Genomic DNA, 23452 nt, shown 5'->3' with positions numbered 1-23452 from the left:
GTTGTTGTGATAGATGTAAAACTGAGACAGCTACACTGACACACATGTTTTGGTCTTGTTCTACACTGGAACAGTTCTGGAAGTCAGTTTTTTGGACAGTTTCTAAAGCACTTAAAATTAATTTACAACCTAACAAATTAACTGTGCTTTTTGGAATAATTCCTCAAAATATCCGTGGTATCTCTGTAAACACAAAATAATCTGCAGATGCTGGGGTCAAAGCAACACTCACAACATGCTGAAGGAACTCAGCAGGTTGGGCAGCATCCGTGGAAACGAACAGTCAACGTTTCGGGCCGGAACCCTTCCTTCAGGCGGGACAGTCCCGGCCCGAAACGTCGACCATCTTTTCCACGGATGCTGGCCGACCTGCTGAGTTCCTCCAGCGTGTCGTGGTATCTCTGTGTCTGACCAACATGTCATTGTATTTGTTACATTGATAGCTAGGAGGGCCATTTTGTTGAAGTGGAAGGATACATCAGCTCCCACTTGGTCACAATGGTTATCTCAAGTTATGCTATGTCTTAGTTTGGAGAAAATTAGAAGTCGAACCTTCTAACCTATATTTGATTTTGAGAAAAGTTGGGGTTCATTTGCTCGTATTATCACTTAAGTTAATTGATAGATTTCCTCCATGATCTAATTGTAATTTTTTGGTACTTTTTTTTTCTTGCTGGCGGTTTGATGTTTATCTTTAGAAGCTTTTTGTATGACGCATGGCTCCGGGGTTGAACACCTAATGGGGTTTCTTTTCTTCCCCACTTTTCTTGCTTAGTAGGGTTTTTTAAAATCACCAAAAAAATTTTTTCAATCTTTAAAATAATGTTTTTTTCTTTAGTCATTGTAAAGTGTTACTTACTTCGATGTACTCATGTTAATTTTGGATAATAATAATAAGATTTGAAAAGAAAGAAAAGAATTCACCATCACCTTCAGTTGTCAGCACAAGCTTTGATCAGGAAGAAGATCAAAATATCAAAGCCAGGACAAAGCTTGGAATCAAAGCTCAGCTTATTCATAGGCCAAATTGTTAGAAAAGCACCAAACACAATTTTCAGTAATACAGATGTAAGCATTTCAATTTTGTGTTACGACATTGTTTCATAGGATAGCCTGGAAAAACGTAGTTGGATCCAATCCAGAACTAATCAATGAGCTGCTTGTGTACATTCCAACTTCAGATTGTCAATAAAAATTCAATACACATCTAGACCGTTATCTTCATGTCCTACTCACTGACCTGTTTGGCCCGGAGATTGTTCAGTTGTAACACATACTCTTGGGGGTCATTATTCAGATTCACGTTATTCAGCTCTATCATCACTCGAGTCACTTCCTTATCTGCATAGAAGAATTGAGCCAGTGGATGTGGGTCGGATCTCTGTGGAAATAAAACAGAAGTATAAAGACTAGAGATTCTGCAGATGATGGAAATCCAGAGCAACACACAGAAATTACTGGAGGAACTCAGTAGGTCAGGCATCATCTGAGGAAATGAATGAGTCAACATTTCAAGCTGAGACCCTTCAGGATGCTGGGGGTGAGGGAGAAGTCAGAATAAGGTGGGTGGGGGGGGGGAAGGGGAGGGAGGACAAGATGGAATATGTCATATGAAGCCAGGTGGGTGGGGGGGGGAAGGGGAGGGAGGACAAGATGGAATATGTCACATGAAGCCAGGTGGTTGGGGGGGGGGAGGGGGAGGGAGGACAAGATGGAATATGTCATATGAAGCCAGGTGGGGGGGGGGGGGAAGGGGAGGGAGGACAAGATGGAATATGTCATATGAAGCCAGGTGGGTGGGGGGGGGGAAGGGGAGGGAGGACAAGATGGAATATGTCATATGAAGCCAGGTGGTTGGGGGGGGGAGGGGAGGGAGGACAAGATGGAATATGTCATATGAAGCCAGGTGGGTGGGGGGGGGGAAGGGGAGGGAGGACAAGATGGAATATGTCATATGAAGCCAGGTGGGTGGGGGGGGAAGGGAGGGAGGACAAGATGGAATATGTCATATGAAACCAGGTGGGTGGGGGGGGGAAGGGGAGGGAGGACAAGATGGAATATGTCATATGAAGCCAGGTGGGTGGGGGAGGGGTGGTGAAGAAAGAAATTGGGAGGTGATAGATGGAAAAGGTAAATAGGGCTAGAGAAGGAGGAATCTGATAGGAGAGGAAAGTGGACTATGGGAGAAAGGGAAAGAGGGAAGGCGATAGGCTGGTAAAAGGGCAGAGTAGGAAATAGAAGAGGGGAGGGAGAAGGATGTTATGTTTTGTAACTCCAAAATATGAAAGTAATTGAAAGAAAAACAGAGCTGGGAATAACAAACACATTTCTTAGTTTTTAACTTTAGTGAGGCGCACACTTATAATATAGTGGTGTAATGGTGTATTCCATTCACATACTTTTATATATAACCTCTAATGAAATACGTAAACAAGTTTAATCAAACATTATATTTACAATATTACTGATATGTTAAATACCCAACACTGCTCCCTGCTTAGACACACACACCCCTTTGTTGAGATGCATATACATATAAACACACAGCATGGTAAATGTTTTAATATCCCATTCAGGCCTGAAGATTTAATCACTGTGGAGTATTTCTTACTCTTGCAGGATAGTATCTCTCCTGACAAGGAGGAGCAGTCACTCTGCTTGACAGGTGAGATCTGTGGCTGTGAACTCATCTCAGGTCCTAGGGTCTCCTCTGTGGTGGTTGTAGGAGTTGACTCTGGGACTAGAGGAAGAGTTTCTGATAGTTTGCAACATCACACTTCTTCAACAATTGGATCTGCTGCTCTCAAGCAATTGATGTGTTGTCTCCAGGTGACATGAGATGCAATCTCTACTGTGCAGGAGAGTGGTACAGTTCTATCCTTATCTTTCCAAGTACTACTTTTACTCATCTCTGCAGTCCCGCACCAGAACTACTTGTTCAGGAGTGAAACATTGAACCTCCTTCTTTGAGGAGCCCTCCATTTGTCTCAGTGGTTTGTTCTGCATCCTCCTTCTGAGATTGGGCTTGGGGCGATCAAAGCACGAGCACGAGGGATGACCCAGGAACAGCACAGCTGGCGAGTTGTTGGTTGTGGAGATACGCAAGCGGGAAATTGGGGAGCTTCTGATACAGTGATAGTGTAATGTGTTCTGCTGATATTGCTTGCAGTGTGTTCTTTAGTCTCTGAAAAAACCTTTCGGCCAAGCCATTTGTAGGTGGGTGGTATAGTGTAGATGTAATGTGTCTCATTCCATTCATTTTCAGGAATAACTGCAATTAACTATGGCCCATTGTCCCTGTCAAACTGTTCTGGAACACCAGACCTTGAGAAGAGGCTTCTCAACACATCAGCAGTGTGCAAAGCTGTAGAGGACGACATTGGGAACACTTCTGGCCACTTCGAAACTGCATCCACTACTAACAAGACACTTGTGCCCATGAGTGGTCCAGCAAAATCCACATAACTGTTCTCGTAGGGCAATGCGGGCCATTCCCAGGGATGGAGAGGCACTGCTCTCAGCATTGTCTGGACGTGTTGGCATCCCGAGCCGTGCATGGCAAGCTGCTCAATCTGCTGATCCATTCCAGGTCACCAGATAAATCTTTCAGCCAATGCTTTCATTTTGACCACACCTAGAGGACCAGCATGTAGCTCCTCCAACACTTTAGCTCTCAGCTTGCACGGTACAACAACTCTCAATCTCCATACAGAGCAAATTCAGTCGAGAGCAAGTTCATCCCAGCACTGGTTAAAAAATGGGGGAAACTGGAATTTCTGTTGCAAATTCTAGCCATTTTGAGTTGCCATGTAGACCTGAGACAGTGTGGAATGTTTTCTTGTTTCCCTTTGGATTACGTCTGCTATGAAAGGGAGATTTACAATTTACATTAGAGAGAATACATCCAGCGGAGTGCCCTCTTGTGAATTTTCCTAGTACTTCCCTTTCCAAGGGTAAGAGAGACAAACCATCAGTATTTCCATGATCAGTCGTCTTCTTGAATTCGATCTTGTAACTGTGGCCCCCAAGAATCAGGGCCAACCTCTACATTCATGCTGCTGCTGGTAAGTGGAACATTCTTCTGTGGATTGAAAATGGACACTAGCGGTTGATCAGTAATGAGGGTAAACATTTCCCCACTCAAGTACAGCTTGAAATATTTTACACCAAAAACAAACAGGCTCAAGGCCTTGCTGTAAATCTGTGCACAATGTTTCTCAGCAGCAGTAAGGGAATGTGATAGTAATTGACAAGTCCTAAAAAGGACTGCAACTGTGACACATCCTTTGGCCTGGGGGAATTTACCACTGCTTGAATTTTCTCAGGATATTTGTGTAATGTTTGTGTATCAAATGGTGTGACCCCAGTTAGTGATGCTTGTTTTAAAGAATTCACACTTGTTTCATCATGCTCTGAGCCCAAAACCTCCTAATATTTTTAACACTGTCTTGAAATATTGGAGATGTTCCTCATCATCCTGATAACAGTGCCTGGGCAGCACTGCATTACCTGGTCCATAGCTTTCGGCCAGAGTACAGGTGCAGAAGCTACTCCAAAAATAAGCATACTATAATGATAAAGCCCTTTGTGAGTGTTTTTTTTGCAAAAAAACACTTTGGACTCTTCTTCCATCTTCATCTGTAGATAAGCCTCAGCCAGGTCCATTTTGCTTAAGTGCTTTCCTCTACAAAGGCCTGCAAAGATATCCTCTAATCTGGGCAGAGTGCATTGATCTACTTTCAGTTCTTGGTTGGTGGTGCCCTCAAAATCACCACAGGTCCTGGCAGACTCAAACTTCTTGGCTACCGGGACCACTGATGTGCACATAATTGTTGGCCCAGATCAGAGCCGGGTAGCACCTAATTAATTAGCTTGTTTATTTTGGCTTTTTTCTTAAAGATGTACTGGGTGCGTTCCAGCTACTGCTGCACTGCTGCATTCTTCATGGCCCAGAGGTTGAGGGCCTCTGATCTAGCTCACTGGTATAAGGGACCAGATGGGCTTTGTAAAACTTCGGTGTGGAAATTTCATTTAACACTATTTTACCATTGATATGTTTGAATTTTCCAATGCCAACCTTGAACACTGATATGGAATCATCCAGTACATTTCTAAATTCACTTTCAGTTGATTCTGTTGTTGGGCATGTGATATACAAGTTGTACATGGATCTCCAATCACGTAGTTGGATCAGACAATCATAACCCCACAATGCTGGTCCTCCTGTTTGTACCACATAAAAGCCCAATGTGGCTTGTTGGATGTTGTATTTCACTGTTACGAATGACATCCCCACAGGAGTCATCTTTTCTCCAGTACAAGTTCTTATCTGGATATCCATAGGCCTCAGTTCAGGAATTTTAACAAGGCATTCAAACTCATTTTGTGAAAATACTGTAACATCCAAGACAGTGTCCAATTCCATTTTAATTAATTTGCAGTTCACTTCTGGTTTAAGCCTTATTGCTAGTCTCCTGTTAGTTATCACATGGTAAATCTCAAGGCTACTCAGTCCCATGTCACTCATTATCAGATTTTTCATCAACAGCAGGCAGATGAGTACTCTTTTTGATACTGCAACCTAATTTTTTACGTTTTCTCTTCCCTGTACAGTCCATTTATTTTTGTCTGCCCGGCATGCTCTTTGTATGTGTTCTACGTTGTTGCATTTTCTGCAAGTTCCACCTTTAAACCAGTATTTCTTTGGTGTATGTGAGCCCCTGCTTCAACTGTAGCATGATTTGTTTGCCCAGGCTGTTTTCTGCTTAGATATTACAATTTTGTTCATGGTCACTTTCCCTCTTGACTGCAACTCAATTGCATCTCTATCTGGGGTTTCCATGGATACAGTGATTTCAACTGCTCTTTTAAATACAACCTGTGCTTCAGTTATTTTTGAATGCTTTTTTGAAGATTCCACAAACTAAATGATCTCTCTCAGACATTCCTCTGATTCCACTTATGAAACTTGAAGTGTTCTGCAATCAACAATGGTTTCAGTTCTAAATGTTCCAGCAATACTTTCACGATATCAACAAAGTTCGTTTTATCTGGTTTGGTTGGAGCTTTACTCCTAGGCAACCAGTACAGGTTTCCTCCGCCGTCCGAAGGTAGAGTGTTCCTATGAAACGGTTCATAAGCTGGAATGTCGTAAAGTGAAGCAGCAATTACCATTTATTTATATGGGAAAATTTTGTGAGCGTTCGCAGACCCAAAAATAACCTACCAAATCATGCCAAATAACACTTAAAACCTAAAATAACAGCAACATACAGTAAAAGCAGGAATGATATGATAAATACACAGCCTATATAAAGTAGAAATACTTTTCCACAATCATTGCCGGCACTGTTGTCTGTAGCGAAAATCTCACGCAAGCGCTCTCGGCAGAAAATCTCACACAAGTGCAGTTGGCAAAAACACGCTCTCCGGTAACCTTTAAGCTATGAAGCTGCCAAATCAAACCAAATAACACAAAAGTACACGTCCAACATAAAGTAGAAATAATGTATGTACAGCGTACAAAGTAGTATCACTTACTGGAATTGGGAAGACAGCTTGCCGAGCAAACTGATGATGGTGTGTTAGACTGAGTTGTCGGAGTTTGGGTGGTGCAGTGGCTCCCACCCTCTGGGCCGCCGACCGATACCGATCCGCGAAGCATGCAGGGGTACTGCGGTAGCCTGGAGGCACACAGCACATCTTTAAGAAAAAAGCCGAAATAAACATGTTAATTAATTAGGTGCTGCCTGGTACGTAAATGTAGGCCCAGATCAGAGGTGACGCAATCGGCAATCGCCTCTGATCTGGGCTGACAATTACGTGCTGGGCGGCACCTAATTAATTAGCATGTTTATTTTGGCTTTTTTCTTAAAGATGTGCTGTGTGCCTTCTGGCTACCGTTTCATTCTCCACGAATTGGTATCTGTCCGCGGCCTGGGGCTTGGGGTGGTGGGACACTGAGGTGTTGTCTGTTTCCATTAGGGCAGCGAGGTCATCTTCTATGACTGCCCGCCTTGATGTCGAAGGTCGAGGTTCGTCGTCTGCTGTGGCTGATGTGGACGACTTGCTTGATTGTTGAGCCTCGCGCATTTTTAGATCATACAATTCTTTGTAAGCACTCAAACCATCCTGCAAATATGCCCTAAACTGACGTACCCTTTCAAAATTAAAGTCGTACTTTATCATTACTCATTCGATTTTGATTGTTATCCTTTCCTCTTCCAATTGCATCAGCTCTTCATCTATCAAAACCTCTTCAACATCATCTTCATCAACTTCCACAAGCCAAACTCTTTGTCCTCACTTCGTTCACCACGATCGAAATGCTTAATTATGTCTAGTTTTACACTAAGTGTAACACCCTTACGAGCTCTTTTAGGCTTTTCTGATACCTTAGAACTCATTGTGCTAACGGCTGCTCACAGGCACGTGTTTAAGCAATGCCAGCGAGAATGCAGTTCCAAATCCAAGGGAAGAGAGCGGCTGCCTGGGAGAGCGCGCTGATCTTTTATCGCGCGCTGATTTTTTTTCTCGCGCTGATTTTTTCGCACGCTGCCTTTCTTCATAACAGTGAAAACACCTTCTGTTAGCAAAAACAGGTAACTAATGTTGGTCTTTCATAACAGTGAGGTTTCGTAAAACGAATGTTCGAAAAGTGGGGGACACCTGTATGCCTAATGCTGTCAGCAAAACTGGTACTCGTTTTTCATTGGCTATTTCATTTACTTTAAAATACTGCTTAATTCACTCAATATACAATATCCATTTATCTCTCATGCAATTGAACACATCTATCTTTCTGATATAGCCAGCCACTTCTGCTTTTTCAAAAATTTATGATTATTATCACCTGGTACTCATGGTTTATGAACCTGTGAATTTTGACATTTTCTGCATTTTTTTTAAAAAAACCTTGATCAACTCTCTTTTGTGAAGATAAAAGAACACGCTGCACTTTAAAAAAACTCAAACATCTCGCTTTGCTCCAACAGTTACGTAGCCACCTCGGGTTTGTTTAAAACGTCCTCATCACCACTGTTTTGTAACTCCAAAACAAAATTAATTGAAAGGAGAACATGGAGCTGGGAATAACACGTACACTTCTTAGTTCCCCTCTCGAAATATGATCAAACAAAACAGCCATATAAGTAGTACAACTTTAGTGAAGCTTTTTAAACCATTAGTTTACAGTAATCTGAGCATATTATTCTGCAGCATTCCACTGCCGCTAGTTAATATGCCAACTAATTTTACAGCAATGCCATTACTCTGATTTACGGCAATAGAATGAATTGACTGTCAGAGGTTGAAACAGTGATAGAAAAGATTGAAAGTATTACCAGCTTGCAATGTCTAAACCTCACTATGAACTTAAAACTGAACAAGGAAGCATGGGAATCCTGGTTGTTCGTCCATCGTCGTCATCAATGAAGACCTCTACACAATTGATGGTGTCGAGACTAGCGCGTGATTTGAATTTAAGTGAGGGAGAGTTGCGCAGCGTCAGCCTCTCTCTCTCTTCCCAATTCCCATCTGGATCCAGTGAAGACAGAGTCGAGTTGGCCAAAGATGGAACTAGGCACAGTGGAGGACCAGGATGTCTTCTATGTCTTGTTGTGCTCTACACATTTCACGACGCTTGCAGAGACCACGTTCATAACCGTTGAACCTTCCATTGGTCTCGTCCGCTCAATCCGCCGGAGTCTGTCTTCATGTGCTGGGATAGACATTTCCCTATCTCACTGAGGGTTTGAGACCCATCGGCTACCCTCACCTGGTTTAGCCGGCTTGTCGAAGCTGTTGCCCAGGGTATGGCCGCTGTCGCATGCCAACAGCTACGGGGAGCCACAGGTGAGAGCTGAGTGCCGGGTGGGGACCAAAGGTGGACTAACCGCCTTGAAAAGGTCGCGACATGTTCCCCCACCAGAGGTGCTACCCCTCCCTGACACCCCGCACACCCTAGTCCTAATCCACTCTAATAACCATGCCCGGATCTTTATACCAAGAAATCAGGGTCACGTGAACATTCATAAAAACAAGTAGACCACTTGGCCCTTCAAATCTGCTCCACTATTTAATATATTCATGCCTGACACAATCACAATCTGAACTTCACATGCTCTATTACCACCAATAGACTTTCATCCCCTTTTATTTCCACTTTCAAATTACTCAAAGACACTGCTTCTTCTGCTTTTAAGGAAGATAATTCGAAAAACTTATGACCCTTGGAAAAAATATCATCTAATCTGTTGTTTTAAATAGTGACACTTAATTCTAGATTCTCCAACTGGATAAAAACATCCTAACATACAGTCCCTCCCAGACAACCTTGTATGTTTTGAAAAGTCCTTGTCCAATCTAGTACGAGGAGAGAAAACCCTCGCCAAAGTGTTTACAAAACTATTTTCCTTTCACATTTTTCTGGATTCTGGTTGTGTTTTTTTTGCTGTTTGTGAGCAGTTGGATTGGAGTGATCGGTGCGGACTGGGGTGCTTCAGCGGAGACCAGCTCTGCGGCCTTCTGTTAGCTAGTGGCACTAAACTGAAATGAACTAAACTAAACTGAATACTCCTGGTTTGAAGATGATATTCCATGTGTTGTTCACCCGCTTTTTACTGCTTGCACCATTTGTTCTTTTTTCCATGTGCTGGGTGGCCAATGTTTTTCTAGGAACGGGTTCCAAAGTGTTTCTTTGTTTCGTGGCTGCCTGTGGGAGGACGAACCTCAGAGTTGTATTCTGTATACATACTTTAATAATAAATGTACTTTGAACTTTAAACATCATACTTCAGATGCCATCTCATCAATGCTTTGTATGCATGAAGCACAATTTCCCTACTTCTGCACTTAATTGTCTTTGCAATTAGCATTGACATTTCGTTAGCTCCAATTACTCACCGTCCATTATACAAACATTTTGCAAATCATAACTCGAACACCCAGATTCTTCTAAATCTCAGACCTCTGTAGTCTTTCACTCTTCAGGTAACAAGTCTTGTTATAAACAAAATAATACATTACATAATTTCTTCCTATTTTCTATATGCTCCAGCCCTAATATGTATCCAGTCACAAATATGTCATTAAAACTGCACGCTACTGTGCAGAAACAACTCTGCAGCTTGTGACACCTAGAAATCACAAGCTTCCATCCCTCTAAACAACTTCTTATCAGTAGCCACTCCAACTTTGGCAGCTATGCCTTCAATTCCCAAGGTTCTAAGCTCTGGAATCCTTATTCCAAATTTCTCAATCTTCCTTCTCCCATAAAGTTCTCCTAATAGCTTTTTCTTTTACCAACCTTTTAATTAACCACCCCAACATGTTCAGTGGCTTGCTGATAGCATTCCTTCAGAGTGCCTCAAGATGTTTTATTTTGCTACAGTAGAGAGAATTCAGAAATTGAAACTTGTTGAGTAGAAAGGAATTTTCATTCTTTGCAGACATGGTTTAATTGGAATTGGAAAATTGTGGCATACAAGAAGGTACAGTGAAACAGTTATTTTCATGCTCTCTATGTAGATAATTTCAAAACACAAGCAGGTTGAGGTGGTACAAGGTGAAAAGCAATAATACGATGCAGAATATAGTGTACAGTTACAATTACAGAGTAGGTGTTGTGCACATAGACAAAGGTGAAAGGGCCTTGACAAGGTATGTTTTGAGGTTACAAGTTTATCGTTCATATAGGAATCCATTTAAGGGTCTTATAGCAGGTTAGAAGGCTTCCTTGAGCATAGTAGTACATGCTTTAGTTTTTAAATTCTTCTGCCTGGTGGGATGGAGGGAATGGCCAGGGTAGTAGGTCCTTGATTGTATTGGCTGCTTTTCAGAGGTAGTGAGAAGTGTAGATGGGGTTCATGGCTGGGAGGGTGGTTTTCATGATGGACTGAGCTGTGTCCACAACTCTCTGCAATTTCTTGTGATCTTCGACAAAAGTGGCCATATCAAACTCTAATGCTTTCTGTGGTGTATTATTTTAAACTTGCAAGGCCACGGTGACATCCTTAGCCTTGAGGAAAGGGACATCTATGTGTTTGGACCAGAACAAGCTATTGGTGATATTTACACCTTAGAACTTGAAGATCTCAGCTGTTTCTATCTCAGCACTACTAATGTGTACATGTGCTGCACCCACTTGTTGAAGCCAATGACCAGTTCTTTTGTTTTGCTGACATTGAGGGAGAAGTTAGTATTTAGCTTGCTTTCTATAATACATTAGAAGATCTTGAATATATTTGCAATTTATCAAAACAGCTTATTCCCCCCCACCTCCCGATTGTTTTAGAATGAAATTCTGGCATGGTTTCATATAATGAACATTTAAAAGCTCTAGTGACATTGAGAAATAGAGAACACCATTATAAAGTTGTTTTTTTTTAAACTACTACATACAAAAGCAGCATTAAAGCATGCTTATAATAAATCAGCTTGCTTGTTTCAAGAGTGTCTTGGAAATGTTGCTCAATTTCAATCTGAAACTAATTGCACAAAGGGGGCATGCAAATCAGTAAGGTTGCACATTTTACATGGTTCTGACCTTCTCGCCAACATAAATGGTTGCCTTTAGGAACTGCAGGTACAAGTCAATACCATTAATGTACCAAGTTCTCAAAGCAAAACTGATTAATAATGGTGGAGTAGATTAAATGCAGAATTTGAGAAAAATCTCCCCAAATGTTGAATACAGAATTAAAATAGGCAATAACAATTGATAACTGTTCAAGCATCTGGAGGGGGAAGATAGAATGACACTGAGTATTTAGGGGCGGGGGGGGAAAGGATGAGGGTGCATCTCTTAGCAGCTCATTAACGGAGACCTCAGCAAGTTTGTAGTCCACTGTTGAGTTCATTAGTGTTCAGTGGTTGCGCGCACTGACTAAAATTTATTTGGATGTACACGCAAAATCATATTGCTGGCATTTAAATAGTTCCATTTGCTTTGCATGCAACTTTCTGATCCAGGCAAATTCTTGCCTTCAAATAAATTCTCTCCAGTAGTGATCTTTGCAGAGTACACCTTCTCACTGCTAACTTTTACATCTTTACCCACCTTCCCTACTCAAGACCAGCCCTTTCTCATCTCCATTAGAATAACAACCCCAGCATCTGCACAGAGCTCTGAAGTTTTGAGTGAGAGAAATTATCCTTATTAACACCCAGTCTATTACTGTGCTCCCACTCTCACTTCCTCCTGGTACAACGGTAAGATCTTCCTTGTCAGATCATCCTCCACACCTTCAATCTGAAGTCATCACAGAGTGGCAAAGCTTTGCAATTCTTTACCTGGAAAGGTTACATCGTTGAGGGCTTTTAAAAAAAAAGAATTTTTTCTTTTTTTTGAAAGACTGGGGAATTGAAGGATATGGGAACTAAAACAGAGAAGTGAAGAGCCAAGGCTGAAATTGCAGGGAAGGTTCAAAGGGCTGAGTGGACTTCTGCTTTTATGCTCAGTTGCACATGAGAACAAGAGTGAAGAAGAGCAGATTTGATCCTTTGAGTATGCTTTGCCATTCCACAAGAGCAGGGCTGATCTATTGCAACATAATTTTCTTCCATTATTCCTCATACCCACAAATTAATTAATTATCCTTTGACTGAATTCTATCTCTGAGCCCTTGGCAAAAATTTCCAAAAGGTTTGCTACCTTTTGAAGTAATTTCTCTTCTCAGCCCTAAACGGTCTACCATTGAAACCAGGACTCCTATCTCAAGGTTCCTTAGCCAGGGAAACATTCACCTCCCCCCCAACCCCCTCGACCCCTCCACACCCACCCATCCTACATACAGCCAGTGAACTTTGTAAGAATTTAAACTTCAATTCCCCCAATAGAGCAGGTGGCAAGTATTTAACTCATTTGTTTCCGCTGTTGCTGAGAAAGGAAGTGATGTTCAATGTTCTAAAATACTTGTCAGCTCTTACTTCCCTTTCAAGGCAAGTGCAGACCACTGAGGCAATTGCTTCCATTTTATCAAGAAGTGGATAAAGATGAATAACATTCATCACATCTGCTACTGAAGTGAAATAACCACCGTTTGTGTTTGTGCCAGGTGAGATGGAAATTGTAGAGTCCTAGATGAAATACATTTGGGTGAAAACATACAACTCTAAAAGGAACATCGATTCTTTTTATAAATAGACTTTATGCCCAAAATGATTCCCAAGGTCGTCATAGCTGGGGGTAACAGTGGGGATAGGCTCCCACTACGTATAAAGTGCTCCAAATGGCGTTCCACTCTGGCAATCAAATCCAACTCTTCGCCTTCATGTGCAGTTTAGCTACTAGGCCCGGTGGAACTGTTTCTACTGACAAGAGAAGGGGCAAAGGCGGACCACTGGCACCTCAAAACCAGTTGCTCTGGGCAGGTGGGGCTCATCAGCCTTGGACGGCAGCCCGGTTAGGAGAAGGAAATCTCTGATTTTAAACCTCTGCTGCCCTGCAAACATACCCACCCAGGGGAAAGGCTTTGGGAGTAAACCCTGAGGAAAAATTCTGAGGGGTCTCTAAGGTAGTTTGATGTTGTTTGCAACCTCTGTGATGACACTGGTGCCAAGCTGTATCAGCGCATGCCCTTCCCTTGGACTACATCACAGACATCCCACCCTGCAAAAACTCATTTCAGAGAGGTAGCACCATCAATTTGCCGGAGACTTCCAGAACTTCCGGGAGAGGTGGGATGTCTAACATCAGTGACGTGGAGAGGGGGAACTCACTGCATGGGCAACAGCCAGTTCTTCAAATCTTCCCACCCAGGCTTGCCCCCTGGAGAGGACACAGTCCACCAGAGGCCCAAACCCACATTCCCCTGGGATCAACGATGGCTTACTATGCCCAAAAAGTATTTTGTAGGAGGTCAAGAATCAAAATGAATTTGGACCCATAATTTTATTGTAATGAACACAATGGTTAAATCAGCCTGGTGTATACAACTGCCACATCTCAGGAGCAGCAGTGCCAAATTTAATTGTCTGTGTGTCGAGAAAGACTTGAAGCACACACATACAGTTCAATTTTCGTTTGCAAGTGAAAGAGGAGCTGGTTTGTGATGGAAGTGGTCAAAATAATCACAAAAAACATCACAAACTATTTACACAACTCATTAAAAACACATTTTTGTAAAATATTAAACTAATTCAAAGGAAGTCAAAGGAGTCTGAAACGGGTAATTGATTATTTAAATGAGCAAGAATTGTTAACCAACATTTACAATATTACTCAAACACTACTGAAGCATTAAATACACAACTCCCCTCCCTGCTCAGCTATAGACTCCAATTCAATACTCGACTTTATACACAGTATACTACACAACAAGTAAATTTATCCCATTTAAGCTTAAAGATTAAATCACTGTGGAGGCTTTCTTCCTCTTGTGGGATAATATCTTTTCTGACAAGAGAGATCACTCTGTTTGGTAGCTGCAGCTTGTCGCTGTGAAAACAATCTCAGGTTTGTGCATCTCGATCTTGGGAAGGTGCATTTAGTTTACTGGAGTATTCCCTTATTAATCTGTCTATTGCTCCCTTTACGATCTGATCTCTCCTCCTGGTTTCCTCATCCACAATATCATCTGATGAATCCTGTTTTCATATCTCCATTGACTCCTTTCTTTTTAATCATCTATTCATCCAGTTAGGCAATGGTCTTTGCATCTACTTTTACAAACAGCCTTTTTGTCTCCCACTTGAAGATCATGGAATAACCTTAATGCACACAAAGCAGACTCTGATTCTTTATATTCACAAAAGCCAAATACTTGCAACTTTTTCTGAAGCTCCTTGAACTCCCTCAGCTTAAAACCAAGCCACATTTTGCAAGTAACTGCCTGATTAACATATCAGAGGCTTTCTCAGGTATGGCCACATTAGTGGGATTGTATTACAGACCACCCAATAGTCAACGAGAATTGGAAGAGCAAATCTGCAGAGAGATAGCATGCAACTGCAGGAAACATAAAGTTGTGGTGGTAGGGGATTTTAATTTTCCATACATTGATTGAGACTCCCATACTGTTAGGGGTATAGATGGTTTAGAGTTTGTAAAATGTGTTCAGGAAAGTTTTCTAAATCAATATATAGAGGAACCAACTAGAGGGGATGCAATATTGGATCTCCTGTTAGGAAACGAGTTAGGACAAGTGATGGAAGTCTGTGTAGGGGAGCACTTTGGTTCCAGTGATCATAACGCCATTAGTTTCAATTTGATCATGGACAAGCATAGATCTGGTCCTAGGGTTGAGGTTCTGAACTGGAAGAAGGCCAAATTTGAAGAAATGAGAAAGGATCTAAAAAGCGTGGATTGGGATAGGTTGTTCTCTGGCAAAGATGTGATTGGTAGGTGGGAAGCCTTCAAAGGGGAAATTTTGAGAGTGCAGAGTTTGTATGTTCCTGTCAGGATTAAAGGTAAATTGAATAGGAATAAGGAACCTTGGTTCTCAAGGGATATTGCAACTCTGATAAAGAAGAAGAGGGAGTTGTAGGACATGTATAGGAAACAGGGAGTAAATCAGGTGCTTGAGGAGTACAAGAAGTGCAAGAAAGTACTTAAGAAAGTAACCAGGATGGCTAAAAGACATGAGGTTGCCTTGGCAGTCAAAGTGAAGGATAATCCAAAGAGCTTTTACAGGTATATTAAGAGCAAAAGGATTGTAAGGGATAAAATTAGTCCTCTTGAAGATCAGAGTGGTCGGCTATGTGCGGAACCAAAGGAAATGGGGGAGATCTTAAATAGGTTTTTTGCGTCTGTATTTACTAAGGAAACTGGCATGAAGTCTATGGAATTGAGGGAATCAAGTAGTGAGATCATGGAAACTGTACAGATTGAAAAGGAGGAGGTGCTTGCTGTCTTGAGGAAAATTAAAGTGGATAAATCCCCGGGACCTGACAGAGTGTTCCCTCGGACCTTGAAGGAGACTAGTGTTGAAATTGCGGGGGCCCTGGCAGAAATATTTAAAATGTCGCTGTCTACGGGTGAGGTGCCGGAGGATTGGAGAGTGGCTCGTGTTGTTCCATTGCTTAAAAAAGGATCGAAAAGTAATCCAGGAAATTATAGGCCGGTGAGTTTAACGTCGGTAGTAGGTAAGTTATTGGAGGGAGTACTAAGAGACAGAATCTACAAGCATTTGGATAGACAGGGACTTATTAGGGAGAGTCAACATGGCTTTGTGTGTGGTAGGTCATGTTTGACCAATCTATTGGAGTTTTTCGAGGAGGTTACCAGGAAAGTGGATGAAGGGAAGGCAGTGGATATTGTCTACATGGATTTCAGTAAGGCCTTCGACAAGGTCCCGCATGGGAGGTTAGTTAGGAAAATTCAGTCGCTAGGTATACATGGAGAGGTGGTAAATTGGATTAGACATTGGCTCAATGGTAGAAGCCAAAGAGTGGTGGTAGAGAATTGCTTCTCTGAGTGGAGGCCTGTGACTAGTGGTGTACCACAGGGATCAGTGCTGGGTCCATTGTTATCTGTCATCTATATCAATGATCTGGATGATAATGTGGTAAATTGGATCAGCAAATTTGCTGATGATACAAAGATTGGAGGTGTAGTAGACAGTGAGGAAGGTTTTCAGAGCCAGCAGAGGGACTTGGACCAGCTGGAAAAATGGGCTGAAAAATGGCAGATGGAGTTTAATACAGACAAGTGTGAGGTATTGCACGTTGGAAGGACAAACCAAGGTAGAACATACAGGGTTAATGGTAAGGCACTGAGGAGTGCAGTAGAACAGAGGGATCTGGGAATACAGATACAAAATTCCCTAAAAGTGGCGTCACAGGTAGATAGGGTCGTAAACAGAGCTTTTGGTACATTGGCCTTTACTAATCAAAGTATTGAGTATAAGAGCTGGAATATTATGATGAGGTTGTATAAGGCATTGGTGAGGCCGAATCTGGAGTATTGTGTTTAGATTTGGTCACCAAATTACAGGAAGGATATAAATAAGGTTGAAAGAGTGCAGAGAAGGTTTACAAGGATTTTGCTGGGACTTGAGAAAGTAAGTTACAGAGAAAGGTTGAACAGGTTAGGACTTTATTCCCTGGAGCATAGAAGAATGAGGGGAGATTTGATAGAGGTATATAAAATTATGATGGGTAGAGATAGAGTGAACGCAAGCAGGCTTTTTCCACTGAGGTAAGGGGAGAAAAAAAACCAGAGGACATGGGTTAAGGGTGAGGGGGGAAAAGTTTAAAGGGAACATTGGGGGGGCTTCTTCACACAGAGAGTGGTGGGAGTATGGAATGAGCTGCCAGACGAGATGGTAAATGCGGGTTCTTTTTTAACATTTAAGAATAAATTGGACAGATACATGGATGGGAGGTGTATGGAGGGATATGGTCCGTGTGCAGGTCATTGGGACTAGGCAGAAAATGGTTCGGCACAGCCAAGAAGGGCCAGAAGGCCTGTTTCTGTGCTGTAGTTTCTATGGTATGGTTTCTATGTAACCTACAAAAACTGTTGTAGTCAGACCACTGCTTTCTTCACTTTCATGGTTCCTCTGAGCAGCATCGTTTGTCATTGGTCCAATATGCCTTCTGACCAGAGGCAAAGAGGTTGGCACCAACACCTGTTTGTCACCTGCTGAGGAAGAGTTTATGGCATATAGCATGGAGACAGTTTTGGCATCATCTGGTACCTTCCTTAATTCACTTTCAGGTGGCTTCATTGCAAGAGATGCAGCATGTAAATTGTGAATAGATCTCTGATCCAGTTGTGATTGTATCAGCCAATCATGCACCCCCAATACTAATCCTCCTGTTCTTACCACATACAAGCTCAATGTCTCTTGTTGGTTGTTGCGTTTCACTGTTACGAATGCCATTCCCACAGGAGTTGTCTTTTCTCCAGTACAAGTTCTTAGTAGGATATCTGCAGGCTACAGTTTATAAATTTTAAAATGCTACTCAAAATCATTTTACGGAATTACTGCAACAGCTGAACCAGTGTATAATTCCGTTGTAATTAATTAGACATTCACTCTGGTGCCAGTCATATTGCTCCTCTCCTGTTAGTTTTCAAATTGTAGCTCTCAAGGCTCGCCAGCACTGTGTCACCCTCATCATTAGATTTTGCATCAACAGCTTGCAGATTAGTGCTCTTTTTGAAACTGCGAATTGACTTTTAGCTTTTTTTTTTGTCTGCCCAACATGCTCTTTGTATGTGTCCTACCTTGTTGCATTTTTTGCAAGTTTCACCCTTAAATCTGCATTGATCTGGTGTTTAAGAGACACTGGCACAATAGTAACACAATTTATTTGGCCAGACTGATTTCTGTTTAGACACTGCATATTTGTTTATGGTCACTTTCATTCCTGACTGCAACTCAATTGTGTCTGTCTGTGGTTTCCATTGAAACAGCAATTTCAACTGTTCTTTTAAATGCAAGTTGTGCTTCAATTAGGAGCCATTTTAAAATCTTTCTTGTAAGATTCCACAAATTAAGCAATCTCTTGGTGCATCATTAAATCCATTACCAAACTGACAATGCTCAGACAATCTCTTAAATTATGCCACGTATGCTGAAATGGACTCCCCTTCTCTTTGATTCCACTTATGAAGCATAAAGCATTCTGCAATCAACAATGTTTGATTCTAAATGTTTCTGCATCATTTTCACAATATCAGCAAAACTCATTTCAGGTGGTTTGATTCGAGCAGTCAAACTTCAAAGCAATCTATGCCTTTGAACTCTATGCACTCAGGAAAAATTGTACTCATTTCTCATTCGCTGTATCATTTGCTTCAAAATACTATTCAATTTGCTCAGTATATAAAATCCAGTTACCTATTATGTAATCAAACATGTCTATCTTTCTGATGTAACCAACTATTTCTGCTCATTTTTCTGATGATCATCACCCAGTACTCACTTGTTATGAACACTGAATTCATCTGTTTGCTGCCTTTTTATAACTCGACTCTCTCAGCACTTGCTGGGCTCCATTTATTATTATTTTTAAACTCTGTTCCTCATTGCACTTTTGGTTTTTAAAAAAGTTCAAACATTTTGCTGTGCTTCAACAGGCAAGTTTTTTTTAAAAAAAAAAGTACCTCACCACCAATGTAATGTTTTGTAACTTCAAAACATGAAACAATTTCAAAGCAAGACATGGAAGTCTGAATTGTGAGTCTAACTTTTTTTTACTTTAAGCAAGGTGCACAAGTATCATGCGGTAGCGTGATGACATATGCAATTCACTTATTTTTACAGACAGCCCTAATGAATTATTTAAATGGACAAGAATACTTAATCAATGACATGTCTACAATATTACTCAAACACTACTGAAACATTATATACACAACACTCAAATTCTAAGGAGCTTGTTGAAGAGCTCATAGCAACTTCAATAAAAAAAATTGGCAGTGTACTGCAAGCACTCTTCAAGATATGAAATCTGGGGCTTCCAAAAACACACCACGTGCTTATAAATTAAAAAACCTCAAACCACCAGGTCATGCATTACAGAGTGCTGAACGCATTCAAATTCTTTGCATTGTTATTTGGATGACGATCTTTGCATCTACAGTGCAGACCCACCCAGTTAGAAAAATATGTAATTCCTCTCCAGGCTACAAAGCAGTATAGTAAAAAGTTTATTAAATCTCAAAAGTTAAATCTATCTGTAGAAATGATATTTAAATACCTACTTTAGACACACATGGCCCGGGGGGTGGAATACGTTAGGCTCAGTGATTAATCATTTTTCAAATTTTGTGACACATTGTAAAGTATAAAAAAACAGAAAACAATTGACATCTCCACAACAACATGCTGCAGGAACTCAACAGGTCAGGCAGCATCTATGGAAATGAATAAAGAGTTGACATTTTGGGCTGAGACCCTTCTTCAGGACTGGAAAGGAAGGAGGAAGGAGACAGAATAAGAAAGCGAGGGAGGGGAAGGAGGGTAGCTAGAAGGTGATAGGAAAAGCCAGTTGTGTGGGAAAAGCAAAGGGCTGGAGAGGGAGGAATCTGATAGAAGAGGAGACTGGACAATAGGAGAAAGGGAAGGAGGAGGGAACCCAGGAGGGAGTGATAGGCAGTCTGCTCTATTCTCCAAAAGCAGAACTTTCTGGTGGCCAAACATTTTAATTCTGATTCCAATTCCAACATGTTAGTCTGTGGCTTCATTTTGTACGAACGTGAGGCCACCCTCAGGGTGGAGGAGCAACACCTTATATTCTTTCTGGGTAGCCTTCAACCTGATGGCATGAATATCGATTTCTCTTTCCGGTTAAAAAATTCCCTCCCTTCTTCTTCTATTCCCCAGTCTGGCTTCCTTCCTCCTTCACCTCCTCCTTCCCTTTCTTCTATGGTTTACTATCTTCTCCTATCAGATTCCTTCCACTCCAGCCCTTGACCTTTTCCACCCTCCTGGCTTCACCTATCACCTTCCAGCTAGGCTCCTTCCCCTCCACCCAACTTTTTAAATTCTAGTATCTTCCCACTTCCTTTCCAGTCATGAAGAAGGGTTTCAGCCCAAAATGTCAACGATATTTATTTCCATAGATGTTGACCAACCTGCTGAGTTCCTATAGCATTTTGTGTGCGTTGTCCCAGATTTCCATCATCTGCAGAATTTTTTGTGTTTATGATATCTCCACTACACTGTATAATAAAGAACAAATACCTAAATGGTGAATCAGCTTTCCTTTTCTCCATAACCCCATCTCGCCCCAACCATTCCCTTGTCAATTCAAACCTGAAACCCCAAAATAATGTTTAAAAATGTGCTTTTTCTATTTCCCATTACTTTCAAGAGTAGAAATAACTCATATCAGGCATATCTCAATACAAAATAAACTCCTCTGCTATAACCTGTATGATTTATGTCTCTTCATATCAGCAAATAATTGTGAATTTGCCAAAAAATACTTGTAGAAATTGAGCTCAGTAGTATCTATTGAGCTCAAAGTTATGAGCCTTAACCTTTGCTTTGCATACCCAGGTCCCAAGATTCTCGATTATCTCCAGAAACCAGGGATGGACCATAAATAATGTCTTTTGGGATTATATTGAATATTATCCCAAGATAAATTCAAAGGGGGTATTATCAATGCACCCACGTTCCCCGCAAGTATCAGTTTTTAAAAACATTTTCAAAAGTGGAACCAAACATAAATGTTACGTAATACGGATTCTGATAATGATGTTCTTCTCAACAAGCTTTGGATTTGGTGGTAGCAAAACCAAACAGGATTTAAGTTTACTATTTACTTTGTGCTGCATCCAGAACTTAGATTGGAAGTGGAACTGTAAGCAGCATTGCCTAAATACAACTGGGGTCAAACTCCTACACGATCAATATATGCAACAGACATGAGGGTGATATGAAAGCCAATGGACACAAATGAAGCCCAAATTTTCTGATGCAGCTCTTAAGACATTTTCTTCATAAGGGGAAATGCAGCTTGAAATCGTGCAACAGATCCATATTTGCACAAGGGTGAGCAAATGTACAAGAGCAGAAGGCAAAATTTGTCCTGTTTAGACAATTAATATATTGCTTATTCATTCCCCCTTTTCAATTCTTCTGATTAGTCAAGCAGAGAGCATTTCATAGCATGAGGGAAAGTTAAACTAAATAATTTTAATTTTTCTTCCAGGCACTTATACTTCTTCACTGAAAGTTTTGTAATAGAATATCACTTCTTTATTTGCATCCAGAGCAGCAGATTGAAAAATCTACCCCAGGGTGTTGGATAGGTTATACCTTCACGTTATTTTTATAAAAAAGAAAAAAAACTGAGATTCATTTGCATAAAAGTGATTCAGAATTTGCCACAGGAGGTGGCTGGTAATCATTAGTCCACCTACTCAGATTTCACTCTGCTGCCTTCATCATGATTAAACAAAATAACTTATTTGACTTCATTCTTCTTTTGCCTGAACAAGCTGCCAGGAGATTATAAACTTGGCTTTCTCTGTTCCAATTCCTAGCTTTTCTTTTGATGCTCTCAAACCCAACATAGAAACAAATTGTAGTTGTCTGAACACACTGAATATCTTCTGCTCTTCCGTCCATCCATCATTAGGTCTGTCCTATGAACCATCAGTAGCAATTCGACTAGCTCACATCCACTCTTGGTGTCTGCCTGACCAAGCCAACTAGCACCTTGAACAAACTTGCATTTTCCCTCAGTACAAAATGTTTTGTGGAGGAAATCACAATGGGTCTGAACTCCACCCATCTTTTTCTAGTTACTTTTAATACCCATTGTTCCAGTTCCTACTGAAACTTTCCCCAATCTCTCCCATGTTAATGATCATTAGTTCTCTCACGTAGACCCACTCCGAACTAAACAAATGTTTACTCCTCCCTCATCGTACATGACTACTCTATTGCAATTCCAATTTTTCCTCATCTACAGGCTGATTCCATATTGATGAAGCTCTGCATAAACTTTAATCAACCATTTCAAAAGACTTGGCAAAAATGTTCTGAAACTTTTAGTACTGGGAACTGAAGGACATCAGAGCTGACAGTTAACAATGTTGACTTTGGAATCATTGGATGGTAAAGTTAGATCCGACTCTATTGTTGGGGATCAAATGCAGGGTTTCTGAGCCAATGATACAGCATGCTGGCAAATAGCCCACAGAGGGTATTTGTCTTTTTATTATTTTTTTCAGCCCAAATAGTTGCCAAACTAATGACAGAATTCACAAAGCCATTCTTTCTTTGCCACATAATTAAGTGGCAGCTATCTTACAGTTTGAGTTTCAGCCTAGAGTGGTAAAGCTTCCACTTTAGAGCATAGCCTAGGGAATAAAGGGCCATCATCGCTACATAATAGTTTTGACATTCATATCGTTCACTTACCAGTGCCAAATTTATTGGATTAGGAAAGGAAACAAACTCGAATGGTCAAAGTGGCTGGTATGCGAAATAAGAAAATACATTAAGGAGCCAGGATTTTTTTAACATTTGAAATGATGGCATATTGAATAGGTAGAAACACATGGACTTCTGATTACTTACTTCCAGGAGCTGTCGACCAACTCTGAACTAACGTTCTATCCTTAAAAAATAGAAATCTTAACATTGACAATCTTGCTGAATTATGAAGTTATTAGACAATTTTTTTCTGAGATGGTTACCACAATTCTATTGGAGAAGTGAAACGATATTCCTTATGTATGACTATTACTCACCTTAAAGCAGTCTGCAATGTGGAAATCTACCTTGTTTACATAGCATATAGATGTAAGAGTGGAGGGGAGGACAACCATGGTTGCTCCAGTTTGAGCTAATCTTCCCCAATTATTAAAATTAAAAAGCATCTGTGGGTCTTTAAAAATGTATTCAGGCAATCAATGCAGGGACAGTTGGCTTTCAGCATGTGCAAGCAGTAATAAATTCTATGATACAATAAAGGAGGAAAATTAGCCACCTCACATAATCATTCTCAGAGTGACCCTGTCTTAGTATTTGTAGGCATTATG

General features: G+C 41.0%; 1 protein-coding gene across 3 annotated transcripts in view; it reads right to left on the bottom strand.

Moving 5' to 3' along the window:
* Positions 1-23452, bottom strand: part of LOC134349381 (lateral signaling target protein 2 homolog) — a 67936-nt gene that overhangs the window by 42185 nt on the left and 2299 nt on the right. For all 3 annotated transcript variants that reach the window (XM_063053592.1, XM_063053593.1, XM_063053591.1), the window contains exon 2: positions 1241-1381. In XM_063053592.1, coding sequence (XP_062909662.1) covers positions 1241-1381 — 141 coding nt within the window. The remainder of the gene's footprint in view (positions 1-1240; positions 1382-23452) is intronic.

Source organism: Mobula hypostoma, chromosome 7 (assembly GCF_963921235.1).
Source record: "Mobula hypostoma chromosome 7, sMobHyp1.1, whole genome shotgun sequence".
In the NCBI taxonomy this organism is placed as follows: domain Eukaryota; kingdom Metazoa; phylum Chordata; class Chondrichthyes; order Myliobatiformes; family Myliobatidae; genus Mobula; species Mobula hypostoma.
Note: the sequence above shows the minus strand (reverse complement) of the source record. Positions and strands in the feature narration are given on the sequence as shown.